The sequence below is a fragment of the Primulina eburnea genome, chromosome 7, assembly GCF_022965805.1.
Source record: "Primulina eburnea isolate SZY01 chromosome 7, ASM2296580v1, whole genome shotgun sequence".
Classification (NCBI taxonomy): Eukaryota; Viridiplantae; Streptophyta; class Magnoliopsida; order Lamiales; family Gesneriaceae; genus Primulina; species Primulina eburnea.
In genome coordinates, this window is record NC_133107.1 from 5191479 (window position 1) to 5215772 (window position 24294).

At 31.1% G+C, this 24294-nt stretch overlaps 3 protein-coding genes across 3 annotated transcripts; 2 read left to right on the forward strand and 1 right to left on the reverse strand.

The window, feature by feature from the left end:
• The first annotated feature begins 265 nt into the window (after nucleotides 1–265).
• LOC140836863 (probable LRR receptor-like serine/threonine-protein kinase At1g56130) lies at nucleotides 266–6815 on the forward strand. The gene is made up of 23 exons (XM_073202719.1): nucleotides 266–471; nucleotides 631–702; nucleotides 836–907; nucleotides 996–1067; nucleotides 1371–1442; nucleotides 1667–1738; nucleotides 1810–1881; nucleotides 2008–2079; nucleotides 2171–2242; nucleotides 2348–2419; nucleotides 2668–2739; nucleotides 2845–2910; nucleotides 3179–3244; nucleotides 3385–3429; nucleotides 3542–3606; nucleotides 3985–4355; nucleotides 4515–4707; nucleotides 4796–4957; nucleotides 5150–5268; nucleotides 5429–5645; nucleotides 5735–5966; nucleotides 6053–6203; nucleotides 6291–6815. The coding sequence occupies exons 1-23, from the start codon at nucleotides 311–313 to the stop codon at nucleotides 6660–6662; spliced, it is 2940 nt and encodes a 979-aa protein (XP_073058820.1). The 5' UTR covers nucleotides 266–310; the 3' UTR covers nucleotides 6663–6815.
• Nucleotides 6816–8622: 1807 nt separating this feature from the next.
• On the reverse strand, nucleotides 8623–10336 carry LOC140836049 (alkane hydroxylase MAH1-like). The gene has a single exon (XM_073201463.1). It carries the CDS (start codon nucleotides 10257–10259, stop codon nucleotides 8751–8753), a length of 1509 nt encoding a protein of 502 aa, XP_073057564.1. The 5' UTR covers nucleotides 10260–10336; the 3' UTR covers nucleotides 8623–8750.
• Nucleotides 10337–18742: 8406 nt separating this feature from the next.
• On the forward strand, nucleotides 18743–20396 carry LOC140836050 (alkane hydroxylase MAH1-like). Its single transcript, XM_073201464.1, has one exon. The coding sequence runs from the start codon at nucleotides 18783–18785 to the stop codon at nucleotides 20316–20318; it is 1536 nt and encodes a 511-aa protein (XP_073057565.1). The 5' UTR covers nucleotides 18743–18782; the 3' UTR covers nucleotides 20319–20396.
• Nucleotides 20397–24294: the final 3898 nt, after the last annotated feature.

Sequence of the window (24294 nt, forward strand, 5' to 3'; positions counted from 1 at the left end):
AGTGAAGAGTTATCATAGAAATTCCGAGTACTACTATGTTTGTTTGCATAATTTTTATGGAGAAGTGAAGAGTTATCATAGAAATTCTGAGTACTACTATGTTTGTATGCATAATTGTCCCGTGCTGATGAACAGTAGACATTTTGTTGATGAGAATAAGCTGGGAAATTTTCATTGACGAATTAGGCGTCAATTTCTGGAAAAAATAATCTGCTTGCTCATTTTGTTTCAACGACCTTATTAAGAACAAATGTTTTACAATGAAATGAAATGATCTCATCTAATTTGTGCAGCAATAGCTATAAACTCTATGTTCCAGAGATGGAAACTTTCGGCTTCAAATCAGTGGAACATTAGTGGCCAGTTATGTAGCGGAGTTGCCATTGACGCAACTGAAATAGTGAACTTTAATCCGGGTATCAAATGTACTTGTTCCTTTGACAATGGTGCTACTTGCCATGTTACTGCTCTGTAAGTGAGATTAATTAATATTGCATGAAAATTAATCATTTGAGAACAATGACACTTTTTTCGTTTTTATTTGGTCGAGTTTGATAGATATGTATCTTCAATTTTTTTAAAACTTTGTATGCATCCCAAGTGCAAAAACTGACTGACTTAATCGAACAGGAGAGTTTCTTCATTGGATGTTGCTGGTCCTATTCCTGATGAGATCTGGAATCTGACTTATCTCGATGATCTGTATGGCTAATTCCTAAATTTATTATTGAAAAACAAACTATATCACTTTTTTTTGGTCCATAAGAACTACATCTCATTTTGTTACTGTGATATGCTGATTCTAAAACGGGTATTTTTTTTCTTTTTTTTGCAGAAATTTGGGCGAAAACTATCTAACAGGTCCCATTCCTGCGACCATCGGTACTCTCACTCGCATGAAGTACTTGTGAGCAACCTTTACATGCCTTACATCTTGTTTGTCAACTGCCATTTTAAATTGGACAAATTTAAATTTTTTTATTTAATGTTGATAGAAGTTTTGGCGTAAATGCTTTGTCGGGGGAGCTACCGAAGGAACTCGGTCTACTGTCTGAACTAAGATCACTGTAAGGCCTCTTCATTGACTTTCAATGTCTGAGCCATGAAGAAGTTTCCTTGTGTTCATGGAGAAATTTTAGAATTGTATGTAATCTAAATTAGAATAATTAATATGAGCTTTAGTTGCATGGTTTTGTTTCATAGCGCGACAGTTAATGGTCGAAGCAAGTAAATCATTTTTGCGTTGCATTCTTTAAACACTTCATATTTATCAAACAATATAGTAGGAAAGCTTATTTGCTTAAGAATTGGAAAATCCTAACCTACTCTTTGTTCCTTGATACGGGCTTAATTTTATGTTCAACGTGCAGAGCCTTCGGCATAAACAACTTCTCTGGGCCTTTACCACATGAACTTGGGAACTTATCAAGATTAACACAGATGTATGCTATGACACACTCCCCATTTTCTGAATGGTATTGTCTTAGACTTGTTTTAATGCTAGTTAGCTAAACTCGACGAAATCAATGACGATTAACTCCTTCGGAATTCCGTGTTTTATTTGTTTTAATGCTAGTCCGCTCTTATTTCATCGGCTTATTTGAAGCCTAAATATCTTTGGGTGTCAACCAAAAAATATCATGGTCATTTTTTTCCATCTTGACAGATACTTGGTTAGTGCCGGTGTTAGAGGTTCAATACCCCCATCATTTGCTAATCTAACGAGCTTGGAGAGAGTGTAAGAGCACAATCTATATTTTTATCCAACTCTCAAAAATCACACGCTGGAAATAAATGTTGGGATTTCAGGTGGGGATCGGACAATGACCTTACCGGTCAGATACCTGACTTCGTTGGAAATTGGACAAAACTCATTGCTCTGTGAGAAAATTCGGACATGTCCTCTTGCTTGATAATTTAATCTCTTTCCCTCTTGGTAATTTCAATAGACAATAAATTTGTGACCATTTTGTAATTTGTTACTTGCACTTTTACAAAATTCTACAGGAGGTTTCAGGGGAATTCATTTGAAGGTTCAATACCATCATCCTTTTCCAATTTAATTTCTTTGAATGACCTGTGAGTCGAGTCAATCATTTTTCCTGTGTTTTAGAATATTTTCCTTCATGTTAAGCAGAAGTTAACATACTTGTTCGAACATGATGGTCAGGAGAATAAGCGATATATTGAATGGGAGTTCTTCTTTGGATTTCCTACAAAATATGACTACTCTAGCCTCATTGTAAGGAGACAAAAGCATATTTTTCCAACAGTTGTGGGACCTGATGTGTTATTGCCTTTGATTTTGTCGGTGGCAAGTTCTAAACATTAATGGCTTGTTGCACAGAGTTTTGCGAAACAATAATGTTTCTGGCTCTATACCTTCGTTCTTTGAGCAATTCGACAGTTTACAACTCTTGTAAGTGTCCCCATTCAAGATTGATTTTCAAAAGCATTTCGAGACTATGAACAATTTGGCTGAATTCGTCACTCCAGCCGAACATATTTTGTCCTCACAGCAGCACATCATGCTGTAGAAGGGGTTACCCTGATACGACTGTATTATTTTTTTGTAGTATGTTATATGCTTTGTGTTCGATTAATTATGGTAAAAATCTTAAAATAAATTTGTCCTTTCAACAATGCCTTCTTATAAAAATGTTTCAGGGACTTGAGCTTCAACAACTTGATTGGAGGACTTCCAGAATTTCTGTTCAATCTCGGAGGAATTACTAACTTGTAAAATGTTTACTTATGATTGGGAGCTCAGCTATCTACTTTTCCTACCCTAATAAAATATAATAATCAAAATAAGAAACTTACAGTGACCTCTTCAATCCTCAGGTTTCTGGGTTCTAACAAGTTCACTGGAGTGCTGCCAGCCCAAAAGATTTCGAAACTTCAAAATATGTTAGTTCATTTATAGATTTTAATATGTTAGGAAAAATGATCTTCCTTGAAGTTGTTTCGACATCACTGATTCTAGTCCCTACCATTATGTTGCGACCAAGAAGCAATTGCTTATATCATACTCATTACAAGCGGGTGAATAGTTCTGAACAGACAGTGAGACTACGTTACGTGGTCCAGTAATATATAAACCTTGTCCTATAGAGCAAAAGTACAACTTATCTATGCTATTAATGCATGCCTTACAACCTTTTGTGCTTGTTTGCAGAGATTTATCATACAATGAATTATCTGGGAGCTTTCCTTCTTGGGTCAGCCAACAAAATCTACAGATGTATGATCGGCCAAATCCAAAATATGCAAATTCTACATTCTTTTTTTCTCTCACAAATTTGGGTTTTTAATCCTTTTTCTTTTTTTATCTTTTAATGTATCTCTTTCTGGCATTGACATAGATATCTTTTTCTGTTGTAGTAATTTAGTTGGCAACAACTTCACAATTGGTAGTTCCAACCAAAGGTGAATAAATTTAAACAATTGCTTCTGGTGATATTTTCCCTTGGTTTTTATGCATCTGTTGTGTATCTTTTTGCTCGTACTGGTCATCACTAATTACTCTTCTGATTTTTAGTGTTTTACCTTCTGGATTGGATTGTCTTCAGAGGAATTTTCCTTGCAGACGAGGATCGCCTATTTGTAAGTGGCATATTTCCTGTTCAGCCTACAGAAAGGTCAAGGATTCCAAAAAATTCAAAGTGTTTAATGATGAATCTATTTTCCTTGGTGAATAGCATTAGTAGAACTTTGTGTGGGATGGAAGAGACTTTGATTCCAATTTGAGATATTTTAGACTTCTTTTATTATATCAAGTTAACATGAGAGTGTCCTGCAACCTACTTCTGATGTAGAATCCAAAAATGATAAAAATAAGAAGCCTTATTCTCCAAATTCATATTTATCCAGTGTATAAATGTTTGCTTGCTATGTAACCAGAAGGAAGATGTGTTGTGTCTGCCACGTGCAGAAGTTGTGATGTGGCAATGAAATGGATTCGTTTCTTGCGGTGATTTGTAGATTCCAGATTTGCAGTTAACTGTGGAGGTCCACAGGTTACTTCTTTCGACCAGACTGTGTATGAAATGGATAACGAGACTCTTGGTCCAGCAACATATTATATGACCAGTACAGGCAGATGGGCAGTTAGCAATGCTGGCCTCCCTTCTGATAATCCACAATATCTAACCTCCTCTTTGTACCAACTTACAAATACTTTGGACTCGGAATTGTTCCAAACTGCTCGACTTTCTTCTGGATCGTTGAGATACTATGGCTTAGGCCTAGAGAATGGTAACTACACCGTGAAACTCCAGTTTGCAGAGATAGTTATCTTTGGTAGTATGACTTGGAAGAGTCTTGGACGACGTGTTTTTGATATATACGTCCAGGTATTATAGAACTAAAAAAGTACCTGCCAAAGAATCTTATTCTTTTTGCGCTTTTAATGAACAAAGTTATAAGTCACCCACTGTAATGATCTAAAAAAAGGAGAATAAATGGATGAGCATTTTTCTTAGTTGTTTGTTTCTGTTGTTTATGTTCTCCAGGGGAATCTAGAGTTGAAAAACTTTGACATACAAAAAGAGGTTGGCTCTTTAAGAGCTTTTGCGAAGGACTTCAAAGTCCAAGTGTCGGAAAACTATATCGAAATCCATCTGTTTTGGGCTGGAAAGGGAACTTGCTGTGTACCTTCACATGGCACTTACGGACCTTTAATACAAGCAATAAGTGCAACTTCAGGTATGTACAACTCCCTATATCATGACTACCCATTTAAAAATTTCTAGCCTAATATCTTCAGGTCAATTGACCACCATATTGTATACAGATTTTATTCCAAGTGTTACAAACAATCCTCACGGTCAGAAGGACCGAACTGGTCTTATCGCGGGGATTTCTGTTGCAGTTGGAGCCGCAAGCTTGTTTTCTATTCTTGTGATATTCTACCTTTTCTGGAGAAGGAAAATTCAGAAAAACTTTGTGGATGAAGGTATGAACGGAAAAATACAGTAGACTATTTAAGTACAATGTGGGAGAAATCAGACGCTTCCATCTGTTTTCCTCTTTTTTTAAGAAAATGTAATCAATAAGCTTAAAACCATGGAAGAGTATCAATAGCCAAATCAAGAATTCGTCATCTTGCCAAACCGAAAGATAGCAACATGTTTCAATGAATTTGCAGAGTTATTGGGGATTGATACACGGCCTTACACGTTCAGTTTTGTTGAACTTAAAACTGCAACAGATGACTTCAATCCTGTTAATAAGCTCGGGGAGGGAGGATTTGGATCTGTTTACAAGGTAATATGCTATTTTAAGTCACCTCGACGTGTCTTGTTCTGTTTTTCCTTGTTTCATTATGTTTATTGGGTTTTTTTACACACCATACATGGAATTGTGAACAAACATATCTTATTATCGAATGGAGAAACTTAAATTACCTTCTTTTATCGACTAATAGGGAACACTTGTTGATGGAAGAGTAGTTGCGGTTAAACAATTGTCTGTTACATCACATCAAGGAAAGGATCAATTTGTGGCCGAGATTGCTACTATTTCTGCTGTGCAACATCGCAACCTTGTCAAATTGTATGGATGTTGCATTGAAGGGAATAAAAGATTGCTTGTATACGAGTATCTCGAAAACAAGAGTCTTGATCAACTACTATTTGGAATCGGTATAATAGGATGTTTGAAGGTTCATATTCTATTTTTAACTAGAGCTAGCATTTTGAACTGGAATTTAAGTTGCCTGTTGGTGGAACAGGGATTAAAAGTTTATATCTTGATTGGCCAACACGCTATGACATATGCTTGGGAGTGGCCAGGGGTCTAACTTATCTACACGAAGAATCTCGACTGAGAATCGTGCACAGAGATGTGAAGGCCAGCAACATTCTGCTTGATTCTGATCTCACTCCAAAAATTTCTGATTTTGGTCTCGCCAAATTGTTCGACGACAAAAAGACCCATATAAGCACTCGAGTTGCAGGAACAATGTAAGATACCACGTTGTCTCTCTTAATAATTAGGACACAGATACAAAGCATGTCTCTTGATTCGATTTTTATTTAAACTCGGGCAGCGGGTATCTTGCTCCGGAGTATGCCATGCGTGGACATCTCACAGAAAAGGCTGATGTATTTAGCTTTGGGGTTGTAGCTCTGGAGATAGTCAGCGGAAGGCCAAATTCTGACTCGAATTTGGAAATCGATAGGATTTATCTTCTTGAATGGGTATTGTTCTTCTTTTAGTTTTCAACCTATGTGCATATTACCAGCAGACAGAATATTACAGCTTCCCTTATGAGTGCAAAATTTCAGGCATGGAGCCTTCATGAAAGTGACAAAGAAATAGATCTGGTCGACCCTTCTTTGCACATATTCGACCCCGATGAAGTAAGAACAATCATCGGTGTAGCTCTTCTATGCACTCAAGCATCCCCAGGCCTGCGTCCCTCGATGTCTCGTGTGGTGGCCATGCTTTCTGGAGATGTCGAGGTGGCTTCTGTTGTTACAAGGCCCAGTTATCTAACTGACTGGAAGTTTAATGACGAGACAACATTTGTATCGGGCACGGAGAACAGCCGTATCAATTCGACAAATAGCACAACCATGGCATCAGGCTCAGGTACTTATTCACCCACAGATCCAGCTAAACCCATACTTCACGAGATTATCGGTGAGGGCAGATGATGGATTCTTGATTCCAATTTCCACATCGTCTGATCTCTCTTCTCTTAATGTTTTTTCATTGGTGTTCTGTTAGATACAGAAGGATGATTTATCAAGAATTGATTGTTTATTTTTCTTTTCTCAAGAGTTGTTGGAGAGCTATTGGCCTTAAAAATCATTAAGAACTTCATCTTCCATTTTATTATGAAGCGTAGTTTTGACTATATTCATAGAAAAAAATATCACTATGTGATAGCGGCCAGAAACATGAGAATAAATGTTAATGCTCTTGACACAATAAGCATCGCCCATTCATTCAAAATTTTGAGTAGAGTTTGCCATAATCTATATAGCATTTATTGTTCATCAAATCATTTTTAATTCAAGAAAAATGATGAAATTCTTAAATTGATTTGCAATGATGAAATTCATAACCGCTATCCTACAGTGCACACTGAATAAATTCTTAAGCTAATGTGGTAGTATGTTAATCATGCTAGTCAGATAAATAATATGTTCTTTTCTGCACGTATTGTGCGTTAATTAAGAAAGCTTCATTAATCATGTTAATGGGATGCTTAATGCTTTATAATGGATGTTTTAGGAGTTAATATTTAACATATATTATCGTTTGGTACTAAAAATGAGATGATCAATAAGTATGATAAAATATCGAATAATAATCACAAAAACTTACGTGAGACGATTTCACAGGTCAATTTTGTGAAACGAATATTCTATATGAGTCATTCATGAAAAAATATTATTTTTTATGTCAAATATATTACTTTCGTAAAGTAAAAACAAATATAAAATAATTGTTCTATAGACATAATGGGTTGTCACGGTCGCGTGAGCCTAAGACCGAGGCGTGACATGTTCCAAAACTAGTATTTTAAATTTGTACTATTTAAAAAACTCAAGCTGCACCTTGTTTCAGATAAATGTAACATATTTTGAAATACCAAATATAACATAGGATTTCGTCCCCGTGCTGCCCAGAGTTTAGTAAACACCTCCTCAAAAAGTCTCTGGCGCCTGTTCTCAAAGGTTTTCTTCACTCTTCTTCGGCTGCTCTTCCCTCTTTCAAGATTCATCCATCGGACAGCACAATCCACAGTGGAAGCGGACTGTTTAAGTGCATATTTATTTCGAGTCCCTCGATTTCATCCAGCGGCCTGCAACCTCGATCGATTTATTTTGCATATATTAATGTGCTTGCGATTACTGAATTGTTTGTTTTTTCACATTAGTCGCAGAGTTCTTGTGATTCTTGGTGGTCACAATTGTTCAAAAACAAGTTTACTTGGGTCTGTATATTAAAAAAAAAAAGAATAAAAAAAATTGGAAAACCCAAACTCGAACCGATCTGATCGGGTATCCGATTAGTCAGTTAGTCGTAATTACAGGGGTAGTGAAAAACACAACCTGAAATGTCGGGTACCTGACCCGAATTATCCGACTAAATACCCTACCCGTTCCACACCTAACCGCAATTATTAGGGGTCGATTTTGTTTTATCAACGTGTGCCGAATAAACTTGACTCGAGCTTGATTTGAGTTATTCGTAACTCGTAAGTAATTCGTAGGCGACTCGATCAAAACTTGACTCGAGTTTGTTTTGACCGAGCTCGAGTAGCTTGAATATTCAGTCGAGTCGAATTTGAACTTTAATTGTTTATACTCAAGTAGGTCGAGAGCTACTCGAGTAACAAATTTTTTTTAAATATATAATTTAAAAGTATTGTCCATACGAATATAAAATTTTAACCCCAAAATTTCTCGAGTTGAGGTTGAGCTGATCTGAGTTGAGGTGAGCTGATCTATCATCCTATTAGTATTTTGAGATTTTCAAGTACGAACTTGATATTTTCACGAGTCCGGCTTGAAATTAAATACTGGGAAATACTTGTAAAACCGTTTTTGTATAAACATTAGTGCTCATTATAATTATTCGAATTAATTCAAGGAATTACACAAGTAGATATAAATTTAGTTTAATCAAAACAAACTCCTGAAAATTTTTATTCCACAAACGTAGTAATACAACACAACACATCAACAGTGCAATCGTAGTAATACAATTTTTGGTTTAGGACAATTGATCGATCATATTTTTGAAACCTTGACTTTCAAACCATGTTTCATGAGAAGCACCACCGAACTACTAGGAGATTTTGGATGATTTTCGACAATCTCGAATTTGAAACGGCTAATAATGGACGCTGCAGCAATCTTCAATTGCGTGAACGACATTTCCTTTCCTATACAACTCCTTGGCCCCCCATTAAACGCAGTAAACTTGAACGATGGCTCGGTTTTGATCCGACCCTGATCAGTAATCCATCTACCAGGCTTAAATTCGAGGCAGTCTTCGCCCCATATCGATTCCATGCGCCCCATCGAATAGAAGGATAGTACTGTTTTGGTATTCGGATTGATCTGATGCCCACTCGGGAGTGTATCGGCTTCCATTGGAGCTTTGTGCTGTAAGCCTAATGGTGGGAAGAGGCGAAGCGTCTCACACAGAGCACCGTGTAGATAGACCAGTTTCTTGAGCTCATCCGTGTCGGAAAATTTCCGTTTCCCAGCATCGTTTGCTGGTAAATTCGTCGAAATCTCCTGCCGAATCTTTGTTTCTTCGACAGGGTTCGTTGCTAGTAGCCAAAAAAGCCAAGTAAGAGCTGCACTTATTGTATCCTTACCAGCAAAGATTAGATTCAACACGGTATCTTTCCAGGTTTGTTCCGAAATCTTTGGTGCATCCTTTTCTGCAAGTTCCAACCTCATGTAACTAGTTAATGAGTCAAGATCCTGATTTTCATCATCTGTCAAGACATGCTGCATTTTCTTGAATTTTTGTGACTTTAAAGATATGCAATCAGATATAAAAAGATCAAGATTCTTCTTAGCTTCACTCAGCTTCTTTTCTTTCCCCATCTGAAACCATTTTTCGAGCTGCCACAACCATTCGGGACGTAAATGCCTACGCAGGACTGCTTCTTCAGCATCTGCAAACGCTTTTTCCTCCCGCATGTAAGGCAAATCAACATGCAGAGAAGCTGGATCATGGCCTAGTATCAAAATACAAGAACAATCAAATGAGAATCGTTGGAATAATTCCTGAAGATCAACTTCCATTCCCATTTCAGAAAAATGGTTCAAAATCGAGATAAGCCCCGAGTCCACCTTCCTCCAGATGGTCGCCCCTACGAACTTCTGGTAACCGGCCTGATTGAACAGAGACATGGCTATTTTTCTCTGCTTCTCCCAGGATTCGAATTCTGCCATAAATATGCCATCCCCCAGAATATCCAATATTTTCTTGAATCCGGAACCTTTGGTAAAATTCTGGAAGTTCTTGCTCAATATATAGTGGATATTTGCGGGATCACAAGTATAAAACATATCCATGTTTCCAAACCATGGCCCTTTAAACACAAATGTTCCTCCATTCTGCTGTAGACACTCGGTTATAAAATCGTGGATGCGGTTCCTGTGTGCTAGAAGACCCGGCAACATTCCAAGAACCGGCCAGTTGATAGGGGTTGATTTTTTCTTCTTGTAATAAAGAAATAGAGCGGGAAAGATTATTAAAAATAAAATTGGTGTATACATTATATTCAATATCGATATGTAAATCTGAGATATGATTGGGGATTTTATAACATCTGTTTCGAGAATTTGTGCTACAAACTTTGAGGCTTTTAAAAAATCATTTTTTTTGGGTTTGGTTTTGGAATTCAAAAATTAAATTTATTTCTGCTTATCCGCTATTATATATGGAATGAATAATAAAATAAATTATTGTTAGAATTATTTTTCCTAATAGTTGTGGAGTTGATAATATGCATTGTAGAAATATGTGTAGGAGGTAAAAGTCATAATTGTTTAAAGTTGTGTTTGAATCGATGAATTTCAAATCCTGGATTTCAAATATATTTTTGTAGTTTTAGAAAAGTAAGACCATAAACTTCATATTTGTCACGCCCCGAGACCGGGGTTAGTCGACACCGGCGTTATCTCGCAACCACATAACGGCAAGACAACTAGCCTCGTAGTACAGCATATACCAAACCAGTTTATTTTCATAAATTTCCCAAAAGTTCAACGTTTTTACAACTCAGAAAGAAATAGAAACATGCGGAAGCGTAAATACGAAATACTGAAAACATAAGACTGAATAATAAATCGGTCACGAATCAGACTGCTTCTTCACCATCCCCAAAAGTGTTCTTGCTCCTCATCCTCAATTTGATTCTCATCTTTATCTGGGTGGGAGAGTAAGGGTGAGTATTTCGGGGAAAATACTCAGTAAATGGGGGGCCAATCGGACATGAAAAATATCGAGATTATACATATACACGAATTATCACAATTTCAATAGGTAGCATGTCGAATCGGATACAAGAAAAAGACAACGGATACAGCACTGAAATCATCTCATTTTCTATGGTTTTTAACTGATCAGTCCCCTATATGTTACTCCTCTAAGGGGCGAGGCCAAAGGAACGGTTATTATAACCCACCGCATCAGGGCCTAAACAAAGATTTCAAAGTTCGGAATTTCCTTTATCATTTCTAAGTCGAATCATTACAGTGCTTAACAAATACTCAACATGCTTTCAATAAACGAAAAATTCCAAGAAGCAGAACGAATATATATGTCGATATAATTTTCAGAATCATAGCTATTTTCGAAATATAATATGCCAATCGAAATAGTAGCAAAAACCCACTTACTGTATTTCGGTTGCTCAAAGAAACGTAAACACGAACGGCGAGATTGCGGCAGAGCTTCTAGAGGGCGAAGAGCTTCGAGACTACAATGTTGCTAGAGAGGAATTCGAGAGTGGATGTGCCAATTCGAATGAGGAGCCCTCCTTTATATAGGCACGAACAACCTTCTACAAGGTAGGCTCCAGTCGCTCCATGAATTACGCTGCGTTGATGGCTCCCTGAATGACGCTGCGTTGATGGCTCCATGACTGACGCTGATGGCTTGATCAAAGGGTTGGTTGCATTAACTTCTCCCGGATGAATGTGGCCACTTTTTGGTTCAAGGTGCTCACTCGATTTTCATGCTGAATTGGAGTGATTTCGGCTGGTGCATGGTCTTCACAATATTCACTCATTCAGTGTTTATATCGTGTTTCATGTTAATTATAATAAATTTCAAGTTCATCCAATATTAGATATATTTGAAATTCATTTTACTTTATGTAACTAATGTGTAAATAAATATGGCATGAACTTAACATTTTATTTATATTTCATTGTTAAAAATTTAAAAAATAATTGAAATCCCTCCATCTAAATGGAACGTAAGATAATTCAGTTTAATTAATACAGATAACTATTCCACTAATCCCCACCCCAATCCTTTAGTAAATGTAGGTAGCTAGATATATTTTAAGACGGGCTTTGCATCCTAGTTGACAAAATTTGTGTGAGACGATCTCACATGTTGTATTTTGTGAGACAAATTTCTTATTTGGATCATCCATGAAAAAATATTATTTTTTATGCTAAAAATATTACTTTTTATTGTGAATATCGATAGAGTTCACCTGTTTCACATATGAAAATTCGTGAGACCATCTCACAAGAGATCTACTCTTACATTGTTATGTTTGGCCACAACTTTCATGAAAAGTTGGTGTGTGATCGGGTTTGTATGGATATGTTTGCCCACAACTTTCATAAAAAGTGGTTGTGTGGGGTCTTAATTCGTTCTACAAACAAGGGGAGGCATGGTTATTACATTTCAACAAAAATAGAATTAAAAATCACATGATTATAAAGATTTTTATTTAGATTTTCCAAATGTATTAAATTATACAAACCATGTTTAGCCCATTCATTCAAAATTTTGAGTGAAGCTTATTGTATTTAGTTCAATAAAAATGATGAATTCTTAAATTCATTTGCAATTTTTTATGACAATGTAATCCGCAACTGGCTACCCTACGATACGGTATGCACTAGATAAATTTTCAAGTGAGCGCAGTAATATACAATTCACGTTTGTTAGATAAACCCTAATGTTCTTCTATATCCATGAGACTATCAACCCGATAATATCCGCAGTGAAAAATAATACTTTTAACTTTAAAAATAATATATTTCACTAAAATAGTCATATATTACACAATATACATTGAGTGAGTCTCACGTGAGACCGTCTCACGGATCATAATCTGTGAGACGGGTCAACCCTACTCATATTCACAATAAAAAGTAATACTCTTAGCATAAAAAGTAATACTTTTTCATGGGTGACCCAAATAAGAGATCCGTCTCACAAATACGACCCGTGAGACCGTCTCACACAAGTTTTTGTCATATGCATTTGACAAAAAAAAAAAATACTTCTCATTAATATTAGAGTATATTACATAATATTTCTCCATACACAACTAATAAAAAAATGATACTTTGCAGTGAAAAAATTATTTGGACATAAAAAATTTTTGTAACCAAGTATTTTTTGTTTTTAAAAATTTACTCTCGTGCGTTATAATTGTATATTGTATAGATAAACTATAAGACATATTAAAACAATTTGAACGTTGAAATAAAGTACGGAGGATGTACGAAAATTATTAATAAACCAACTAAATCAAAATTAAATAACAAATATTAGTATAATTACAAAGAAACTTTGGTGTCACGTTTACATATCGATCGAATTAGTTAATATGATGAGTTCAAGTTTTATAATATAATCGAAAAATAGAGTAGTAAAATTTGAATGTACATAATTATAATAAAATTTATATTTAGATTTCCAAACGTATTAAATTATTCAAACCACATTTCGCCCGAATATTCAAAATTTAAGTGAAGTCTACCGGAAGCTATATCGCATTTATAGTTTTCCACCGAATTGGGGGACTAGGGAGTACAAAACAACTTTATTTGAGTATGATTTTTGTGAGGTCGTCTCACGAATTTATATCCATGAGATTGGTTAATCTGATCCACATTTATCATGAAAAATATATTTTTTCATCAAAATAATATCATTAGTTAGGTCGAGTTGAAGATCTGTTTAACAAAATTGATCTGTGAGACAGTATTAAAAAGAAGTACTGAGTTGAGACTTAAAATTTATTGCTAGCGTCCAGCACTCTGGGCAGGAGCGTGCATATGTATAAATTTAGTTTGGTGCTAAAACAACTTTATTTGAGTAGAATTTTTGTGAGATCGTCTCACGAATTTATATCTATGAGATTGGTCGATCTGATCCACATATATTATGAAAAATATATTTTTTGCATAAAAATAATATCATTAATCAGGTCGAGTTGGAGATCCGTTTAATAAAACTAACACGTGAGACGGTCTTACAAGAGTTTTTGTGAATTTATATTACGTAGTTGGGACCTAAAAATTATTGCTAGCGCTCAGCACTCTTGGCAAGAGCGTGCATATGATAAATTTAGTTTGGTGCTAAAATAATTTTATTGAGTAGGATTTTTTTAAGATCGTCTCACGAATTTATATCCATGATATTGGTCGATCCGATGCATATTAATAATGAAAAATATATTTTTTCATAAAAATAATATCATTAGTTAGGTCGAGTTAAAGATCCGTTTGATGAAATTAATTTGTGAGACAGTTTTACAAAGAAGTATTGAGTTGGGACCTAAAATTTAGTGCTAGCGTCTAGCACTTTCGGCAGGAGCGAGCATATGTATAAATTTAGGTTGGTGCTAAAACAACTTTATTTGAGTAGAATTTTTGTGAAATCGTCTCACGAATTTATATCTATGAGATTGTTCTATCTGATCCACATCTATCATGAAAAATATATTTTTTTCATAAAAATAATATCATTAATTAGGTCGAGTTGGATATTCGTTTAATAAAACTGACCCATAAGACGGTTGTACAAGAGTTTTTTGAATTTTATTACGGAGTTGGGACCTAAAATTTATTGCTAGCGCCCAGCACTCTTGGCAAAAGCGTGCATATGTATAAATTTAGTTTGTTGCTAAAAAAACTTTATTTGAGTAAGATTTTTGTGAGATTGTCTCACGGAATTATATCCATGAGATTGGTCGATCTGATCCACATCTATCATGAAAAATATATTTTTTCATAAAAATAATATCATTAGTCAAGTGAGTTGAATAAAACTAATTCGTGAGATGGTCTTACAACAGTTTTTAAAATTTTAAGTTAAAATTATTAATTTTTTAAATTGAAATGATACGAGAGAAAATTTAATGTATAGAAAATTGGGGTTTTTGCAATTGGATGGTTAGATAGTATTTTGAGAAGTATAAAAAACAACATCGTCGTACCAAAAATTAGTTCGTAAAAGATATTAATTTTGATAAATAGATATAGCATAAATAGTAATAGTACCATATATTAATTAATATATGGTGCTATTACTATTTATGCTATATCTATTTATTAAAATTAATATATGGTGCTATTACTATTTATGCTATATCTATTTATTAAAATTAATATCTTTTACGAACTAATTTTTGGTACGACGACGATGTTTTTTTATACTTCTCAAAATACTATCTAACATTGGACCAACTCGAATGTACATTTGGATTGGAAAAAATTACCCTGATCTGTTTGATACAAGTAATGAAATAAATAAATGATTGATTATATTTATTTATGTTATAGATAACAAGATTAATATATTATTAATCAAATATTATGTGATACTATTAAAATTTTTGGGTTTAACATTTTGAATATGCGATTCGTTTTTAAATATTAATAAATTTACTATTATACTTTTTCTAAGTTTACTTATTTCTTGTACACATTCTGAAGCAATACATAATATTAGATAATAATAATAATAATAATAATAATAATAATGTTAATAATAAAGATATTAATAATATTTGAATTAATAAGTGTAAATATCATAAAATTAAATATAATAAAAATAAAAATATTATTGATAAGCATAACCAATATTTAAATTTTGTTTTTATTATTTTATTAAAGTATATACAAATAAATTATTTTTTCAAATTAAAAATATATATTTATATTTTTTAAAAGTTTAAATCAAATTAAATAATAATGATATATTATAAATATCAGGATCGAAATCTAACATACAACACTCTAAAATAAATTTTGTATTAAATAACTTAACACTCTAAGGGTGTTTTTGGTTGATATGAATAAATAAAGATAGATGAATAATCATATACTTATCTAATGTTTGGTTAAAATTTTAAGATATATTAATAATCATTTTGATCTGGTTTAAAACCTAATTTTATGATTAATTGTTTGATCATTAATCTAACAAATTAAGTGGGATAAGTTATCAATACACCACAAATTACATTTTTATCCTCATATCTTTTATGAAAATAAATATTTATTAAATTCTAATTTATTATGTTTAATGATTATCGTAATATTTTTAAATATATTTAAATTAATTTTAATAAATATAAATTATAATTATAAATATTTAATTATCTATTTAATTATTTTAAAAATATTTATAATTATTTAAAAATAATAATATTATAATATCACTAAACTTTATTTATCATTAAAATTAATATTCAAAATGTGAGTACTATTTTAATTATTAATTATAATATTTAATTATCTATCAAATTATTTTAAGAATATTTATAATTATTTTAAGAAAAAATAATAATATTGTAAATATTATTAAACTTTATTTAACATTAACTTTCAAAATATTATTGCTATTTTAATTATTAAAGTAAATACATATTAACAAATTTATTTCTAATAAATATATTTAAATTAATTTTAATAAATGTAAATTATAATTATAAATATTTAATTATCTATCTAATTATTTTAAGAACATATATATTTAATTAGCATTTGAGGCATTTTGGTCATTATAATAAAATTTACAAAATTAATCCATCATTTTAAAATCATACCAAACACCATGTTATTTAATCACTCTAATTATTAATCATTTACTTATCCTATCACACCTACCAAACGGAGCCTGAGAAATAAGAGGAGAAAAATGTAATTATTGAGTTTTGATAGTGTATTCCACTTGATTTGTTAGATTAATAATCAAATAGTTATCCACAAAATTGGATCTTAAAACGGGTCAAAATGATTAGTAAAACATCTTAAAATTTAAACCAAATATTGAATAAATGTTTGACTATTAATCTATCATTATTTAATCTAGTCAACCAAACACACCAATTTATTGAGTACTAGATATTATACGGAGATAATCATTTACTAATATCTTTTGGCACGCCACATGTAGATATTAAAAAAAGTTGTGTAAAAAATATATAGATTATTCTAAAATAAAAAATGGAATTTTCTATAATGATTTCTGTGATATGAGTGATATGACAATTTAAAAATTCATCTGAAAACTCAACAGTATAGATAAAAGTAAAAAAATATTGACAAAAACTTTTGTGAGATGGTCATACAGGTCGTATTTTGTGAGACGGGTCTATTATTTGGGTCATCAATGAAAAAGTATTAATTTTTATTCTAAGAGTATGACTTTTTATTATGAATATCGGTAGTATTGACCTGTCTCACAGATAAAGATTCGTAAGATCGTTTCACAATATATCTACTCAAAAATATTTTACCAAAAGAAAAAGTGGAGTTAAATGAGAAAATCGGAAGAAGTTGGAAAGAGGTACGAAAATTGTTGATGAACAACACCATTAAAATTACATGACAAATATTATGCAATAATATTAAAACCGTAAAAGAACTTTGGTGACATATTGACGCATCAGATTAGTTAGCATGAGACGTTCAAACATCCACCAATAATAATCTTATGCTATATAATAAAGAGTAAGTCTTTTGTGAGACGATCTTATGAATCTTTGTTTGTGAGACAGGTCAATCCTACCGATATTCACAATAAAAAGTAATATTTTTAGCATAAAAAATAATATTTTTTTCATGGATGACCCAAATAAGAGATCTGTCTCACAAAATATGACCCGTGAGACCGTCTCACACAAGTTCTTGCCTATAATAATTAATCCCTTGAAGGCTTCACCAATCTTGTTTATAAAAAATATCCGAGTGGGTCTCATGTGAGACCGTCTCACGGATCTTAATCTGTGAGACGTGTCAACTCTACTCATACATATTCACAATAAAAAGTAATACTCTTAACATAAAAAGTAATACTTTTTCATGGATGACCCAAATAAGAGATCCATCTCACAAATACGACCCGTGAGACTGTCTCACACAAATTTTTGCCAAAATACCCCTTCAAACCACAAAATCTCATCACTCCTAAAAGAAAACAAAACAAAAAACAAATTAAAACCACAAAACAAGAAACAAACTTTATTAAAAATTTAAAATACAAAAAATATGCAAGAAAATTAAATAAAAAATATATATCTATTTTACATAAATATTTAACATTTAAAATATATTGAGAGTTAAGTTCAAAATCTTTTTAAGTGAAGAAATATATGTGACCCTTTTTACCACCATCGGATCAACCCTAAGGGTACGTAGTTGGGACTCCAATGTGCCGCTACTTGCTTTCTACGTTTTTGGCAGTGTGGAGGATGTTGTTGGCACTCACCTATCATGCCTTCTTTGCTTCAGTTTCCAACCTATTTTGTGCTCCACTTTCTGTTTTTCACGTCTAAACTTCTCAAGAGAGTTCAGTCTTTTTATTATAAAAGAATTGTGTTGATTTCGGTCGAATTTCTTGAATTGTTTGGATTGACAACTTCATATTAAGTCATGCAATTTTAGTAATAATTTAGTGCATTTCAAATACACTCAAGATGTTATCATTTGAAACTCGTCCAATCTAATCTCTAGTTCTAAATCAAAATCATCAGTCCAAACGCAAGAGATAAACCATTGGAACTTACAAATGCATTGTTTAATAAAATTTAGGAAATGGAATTTTTAAGTTACAAATTTTGAAATATCGAATATGTGAACTTAGTTTATCAGTAAAATATCTTACTTTAGCCTATGCAATCAATTCATTTTGAGACAACTCTATCATCCAACAAATTAGAACTTTTATAAACGCAAGTGATTCCTATCCATAGCACAATCTTAGACTATCACTCGGCACACATTTTGGAAAAATCTCAGCACTGATTAGCAGCAAACATGTACACACAAGTTCTATTTTTCATCGTCTTTCCGATACTATTCCTTGGTTATTACATTTTGCACACACAAAGAAAAAGAACACCTCTTATCAACTGGCCAGTTCTTGGCATGTTGCCGGGGCTTCTGCGGCATAGGAACCGGATCCATGAATTTCTAACCGATGTTCTACAGCAGAGTGGAGGAACGTTTATGTTTAAAGGACCCTGGTTAGGTAACATGGATATGCTTATAACTTGCGATCCTGCCAATGTTCACTACATATTGAGCAAGAACTTCCCGAACTTCACAAAAGGTCGCGATTTCAGGGAAATTTTTGAGGGCCTGGGAGATGGTATATTTGTTGCTGAATTCGAATCCTGGGAAAAGCAGAGAAAAATTTGCATGTCACTGTTGAACCAGGCTGGTTTTCAGAAATTTGTGGGGAGGACGACTTGGAGGAAGGTGGAATCAGGATTGATCCCCATTCTGGAGCACTTTTCAGAATTAGGAATGGAAGTGGATATTCAGGAATTATTCCAGCGTTTGTCGTTTGATTGCTCGTGTATTTTGGTGTTAGGCCATGATCCAGCTTCGCTGTGCATTGATTTGCCTTATCTACCGGAGGAAAAGGCCTTTGCAAGTTCTGAGGAAGCAGTCCTGCGCAGGCATACGCTTCCCCGTTCATTATGGAAGCTTGAACGGTGGCTTCAGATTGGAACAGAAAAGAAGTTGACTGAAGCTAAGAAAATTCATGATCGATTTTTATCTTATTGTATATCATTGAAACGCCAAGAAAAGAACGGATCTGAGCAATTTTTGACAGATGATAATGATCATGATCTTGACTTGCTAACAAGTTACATGAGATTAGAACTAACAGAAAAGGGTGATTCTGATGCACCAATTAGTGTTTCCGAACAAACGTGGAAAGATACAATGTTGAATTTAATCTTTGCAGGTAAGGATACAGTAAGTGCAGCTCTTACTTGGTTCGTTTGGCTGCTAGCAACAAACCCTGTGGTAGAAAACAAGATTCGGCACGAGATCTTGACAAATTTTCCAGTATGTGAAACTGGAAAATGGAAAGTGTCCGACACAGATAAGCTCAAGAAACTGGTTTACCTGCACGGCGCTTTGTGTGAGTCGCTGCGCCTCTTCCCACCAGTGGGTTTACAGCACAAAGCTCCTCTGGAACTCGACACCCTTCCAAGTGGACATCCGATCAACCCGAATACAAAGACAGTTCTCTCCTTCTATTCCATGGGGCGGATGGAATCAATATGGGGCCCAGATTGCCTCGAGTTTAATCCGGGGAGATGGATTTCTGATCAGGGACGAATCAAAACCGAGCCATCGTTCAAGTTTACAGCCTTCAATGCAGGGCCAAGGAGTTGTTTGGGCAAGGAAATGTCGTTCCTTCAACTGAAGATCGTTGCAGCTTCAATCATCAGCTCTTTCAAGTTCGACGTTGTCAAGAATCATTCGATATGTCCGAGTAATTCGGTGATACTTCACATGAAACATGGCTTGAAAATGAAGGTTTCTAAATATTAAAATTCATAAATAGTGGAAAAAAATAATGCTCAATGGATCCTATTTATACCATAATGGTAAAGTCATATTAGAAATAATTCAAATACATACTAAGAGTTGATATTTTTTTAGTTTTATTATTAATCATCTTGTTTAATGACTTTTATTGAAATTAATGATTTGGTTTTATGATTATAGTATTATTATTAAGTCATATTTTGATTAATTAAGGTAGTTTTTGAAGAAATTTTACTTGCAATTTCGAAATATTGTAATCTATCTATTATTATATATAAATATATGAATGTGAATTGTGAATTTACAAAAATGTCCTTACCTTCATTTACACACTCCATATTTAATTTTTTTGTTATTTTCCATGTTTTTCATCTATTAATTAATAAAATTTAAAATATAGAATGAATTGTGAATTTACAAAAATGTCCTTACCTTCATTTACACACTCCATATTTAATTTTTTTGTTATTTTCCATGTTTTTCATCTATTAATTAATAAAATTTAAAATATATCTATTCTATATCTATATAAATGAATTTACAAAAATGTCCTTACCTTCATTTACGCACTCCATATTTAATTTTTTTGTTGTTATCCATGTTTTTCATCTATTAATTAATTAATTAATAAAATTTAAAATATATCTATTCTATATTATCTATATCTATCTATATATATAAATATATAAATGTGAATTGTGAATTTACAAAAATGTCCTTACCTTCATTTACACACTCCATATTTAATTTTTTGGTTATTTTTCATGTTTTTCATCTATTAATTAATAAATCTATTCTATATCTATATAAATATATGAATGTGAATTGTGAATTTACAAAAATGTCCTTACCTTCATTTACACACTCCATGTTTAATTTTTTTGTTATTTTCCATGTTTTTCATCTATTAATTAATAAAATTTAAAATATATCTATTCTATATCTATATAAATGAATTTACAAAAAAGTCCTTACCTTCATTTACACACTCCATATTTAATTTTTTTGTTGTTATCCATGTTTTTCATCTATTAATTAATTAATTAATAAAATTTAAAATATATCTATTCTATATTATCTATATAAATATATGAATGTGAATTGTGAATTTACAAAAATGTCCTTACCTTCATTTACACACTCCATATTTAATTTTTTGTTGTTTTCCATGTTTTTCATCTATTAATTAATAAAATTTAAAATATATCTATTCTATATCTATATAAATGAATTTACAAAAAAGTCCTTACCTTCATTTACACACTCCATATTTAATTTTTTTGTTGTTATCCATGTTTTTCATCTATTAATTAATTAATTAATTAAATTTAAAATATATCTATTCTATATTATCTATATCTATATATGAATGTGAATTGTGAATTTACAAAAATGTCATTACCTTCATTTACACACTCCATATTTAATTTTTTGTTGTTTTCCATGTTTTTCATCTATTAATTATTAATAAAATTTAAAATAAATTAAAATAAAACGAATTTACATAAATGTCCTTACCTTCATTTACACATTCCATATTAATTTTTTTGTTGTTTTAATTAATAAAATTTAAAATAAATCTATATCTATATAAATATATGAATGTGAATTGTGAATTTAAAAAAAAGTCCTTACCTTCATTTACACACTCCATATTTAATTTTTTTGTTGTTTTCCATGTTTTTCATCTATTAATTAATAAAATTTAAAATAAATTAAAATAAAATTAATTTACATAAATGTCCTTACCTTCATTTACACATTCCATATTAATTTTTTTGTTGTTTTAATTAATAAATTTAAAATAAATTAATATAAAATGAATTTACATAAATGTCCTTACCTTCATTTACACACTCCATATTTAATTTTCTTTTTGTTTTTCATGTTCTTCATCTATTAATTAATGAAATTTAAAATAAATTAAAATAAAATTAAATATGGAGTGTGTAAATGTGAATTGTGAATTCACATAAATTGAAGAAAAATGAAATTAAAATAAATTGAAGAGAAATGAATTTTAGATAAAATTAAATATGGAGTGTGTAAATGTGAATTGTGAATTCACATAAATTGAAAAAAAATGAAATTAAAATAAATTGAAGAGAAATGAATTTTAGTCTTTTCTAATCTATTAATTAATTGAATCTAAACTAAATTGAAGAAAATAAAAATAAAAATAAAATGTCATTACCTTCATTTACACATTTCATATTTAATTTTTTTGTTGTTTTCCATGTTTTTCATCTATTAATTAATAAAATTTAAAATAAATTAAAATAAAATGAATTTACATAAATGTACTTACCTTCATTTACACATTCCATATTAATTTTTTTGTTGTTTTAATTGATAAAATTTAAAATAAATTAATATAAAATGAATTTACATAAATGTCCTTACCTTCATTTACACACTCCATATTTAATTTTTTTGTTGTTTTTCATGTTCTTCATCTATTAATTAATGAAATTTAAAATAAATTAAAATAAAATTAAATATGGAGTGTGTAAATGTGAATTTACATAAATTGAAGAAAAATGAAATTAAAATAAATTGAAGAGAAATGAATTTTAGTCTTTTCTAATCTATTAATTAATTGAATCTAAACTAAATTGAAGAAAATAAAAATAAAAATAAAATGTCCTTACCTTCATTTACACACTCTATATTTAATTTTTTTGTTGTTTTCCATGTTTTTCATCTATTAATTAATAAAATTTAAAATAAATTAAAATAAATGAATTTACATAAATGTCCTTACCTTCATTTACACATTCCATATTAATTTTTTTGTTGTTTTAATTAATAAAATTTAAAATAAATTAATATAAAATGAATTTACATAAATGTCCTTACCTTCATTTACACACTCCATATTTAATTTTTTTGTTGTTTTTCATGTTCTTCATCTATTAATTAATGAAATTTAAAATCAATTAAAATAAAATTAAATATGGAGTGTGTAAATGTGAATTTACAAATTGAAGAAAAATGAAATTAAAATAAATTGAAGAGAAATGAATTTTAGTCTTTTCTAATCTATTAATTAATTGAATCTAAACTAAATTGAAGAAAATAAAAATAAAAATAAAATTTAGCATCAGTCTTCATTATTCAGTAATACATGTTTATTTTTTGTTTTTTTTCATATATTAATTAATTAATAAAATTTAAAATAAATTGAAGAAAAATGAAATTTAGCCTTCATTTTATTGATGAAATTTACACTCCATTATTATTATTATTTTTGGTTTTATATGTTTTTCATCTATTAATTAATGTAATTTAAAATAAATTGAAAATAAATGAATTTAGTCTTCATTTTTTGTGATGAAATTTGTACTCCATTTATATGAGACATTTATATAGTTCTAAGAGGGGCTGACCCAGATATTTCAAGAGTGAAAAAATACTTTTTTTTTCACGATTCAAGTCAGATATGAGGCATGTTTCACAAAATTCACTCGTGAAACAACCTCATAGGAGTTTCTGTGTCAATTTTATTTTTAACTTAAATAAATTAACATCTATGAATAACGTAAATAATAATAATTAATATACTTCTCTTCGCTTGTTTGTTTTTTTCCATCTATTATTTAATATATTCTAAAATAAATTGAAGAAAAATAAATTTTAGCCACCAGTTTTTTGAATGAAATTTAAATTAAGCCTTCATTTTTTGGAATGAAATTTACACATCATTTTTTTTTAAAAAAATAATATCTTTAATAAAATTTGAAATAATAATAATAAATACATATTCTATTATTTGTTTTTTTTCCCAACTATCAATTAATTCTAAATAAACTTGAACAAAATTAAATTTAGCCACCATTTTTTGAAATGAAATTTATACTTTATTTGTTTTAAAAAATATATCTTTAATATAATTTAAAATGAATAGAAGAATAATAAAATTTACAATATATTTTCACATAATGAATTATATCCTTATTTTAAAAATAATTCTTTTTGT

Excerpts from the sequence above, each read along its gene's own strand:
- LOC140836049 (XM_073201463.1), bottom strand. The coding sequence starts at position 10,259 with ATGTATACACCAATTTTATTTTTAATAATCTTTCCCGCTCTATTTCTT.
- LOC140836863 (XM_073202719.1), top strand. The coding sequence starts at position 311 with ATGTTCCAGAGATGGAAACTTTCGGCTTCAAATCAGTGGAACATTAGT. Across the intron at positions 703-835 it reads CTGACTTATCTCGATGATCT|AAATTTGGGCGAAAACTATC; the intron begins GTATGGCTAATT and ends TTTTTTTTGCAG. Across the intron at positions 3,607-3,984 it reads CAGACGAGGATCGCCTATTT|ATTCCAGATTTGCAGTTAAC; the intron begins GTAAGTGGCATA and ends GGTGATTTGTAG.
- LOC140836050 (XM_073201464.1), top strand. The coding sequence starts at position 18,783 with ATGTACACACAAGTTCTATTTTTCATCGTCTTTCCGATACTATTCCTT.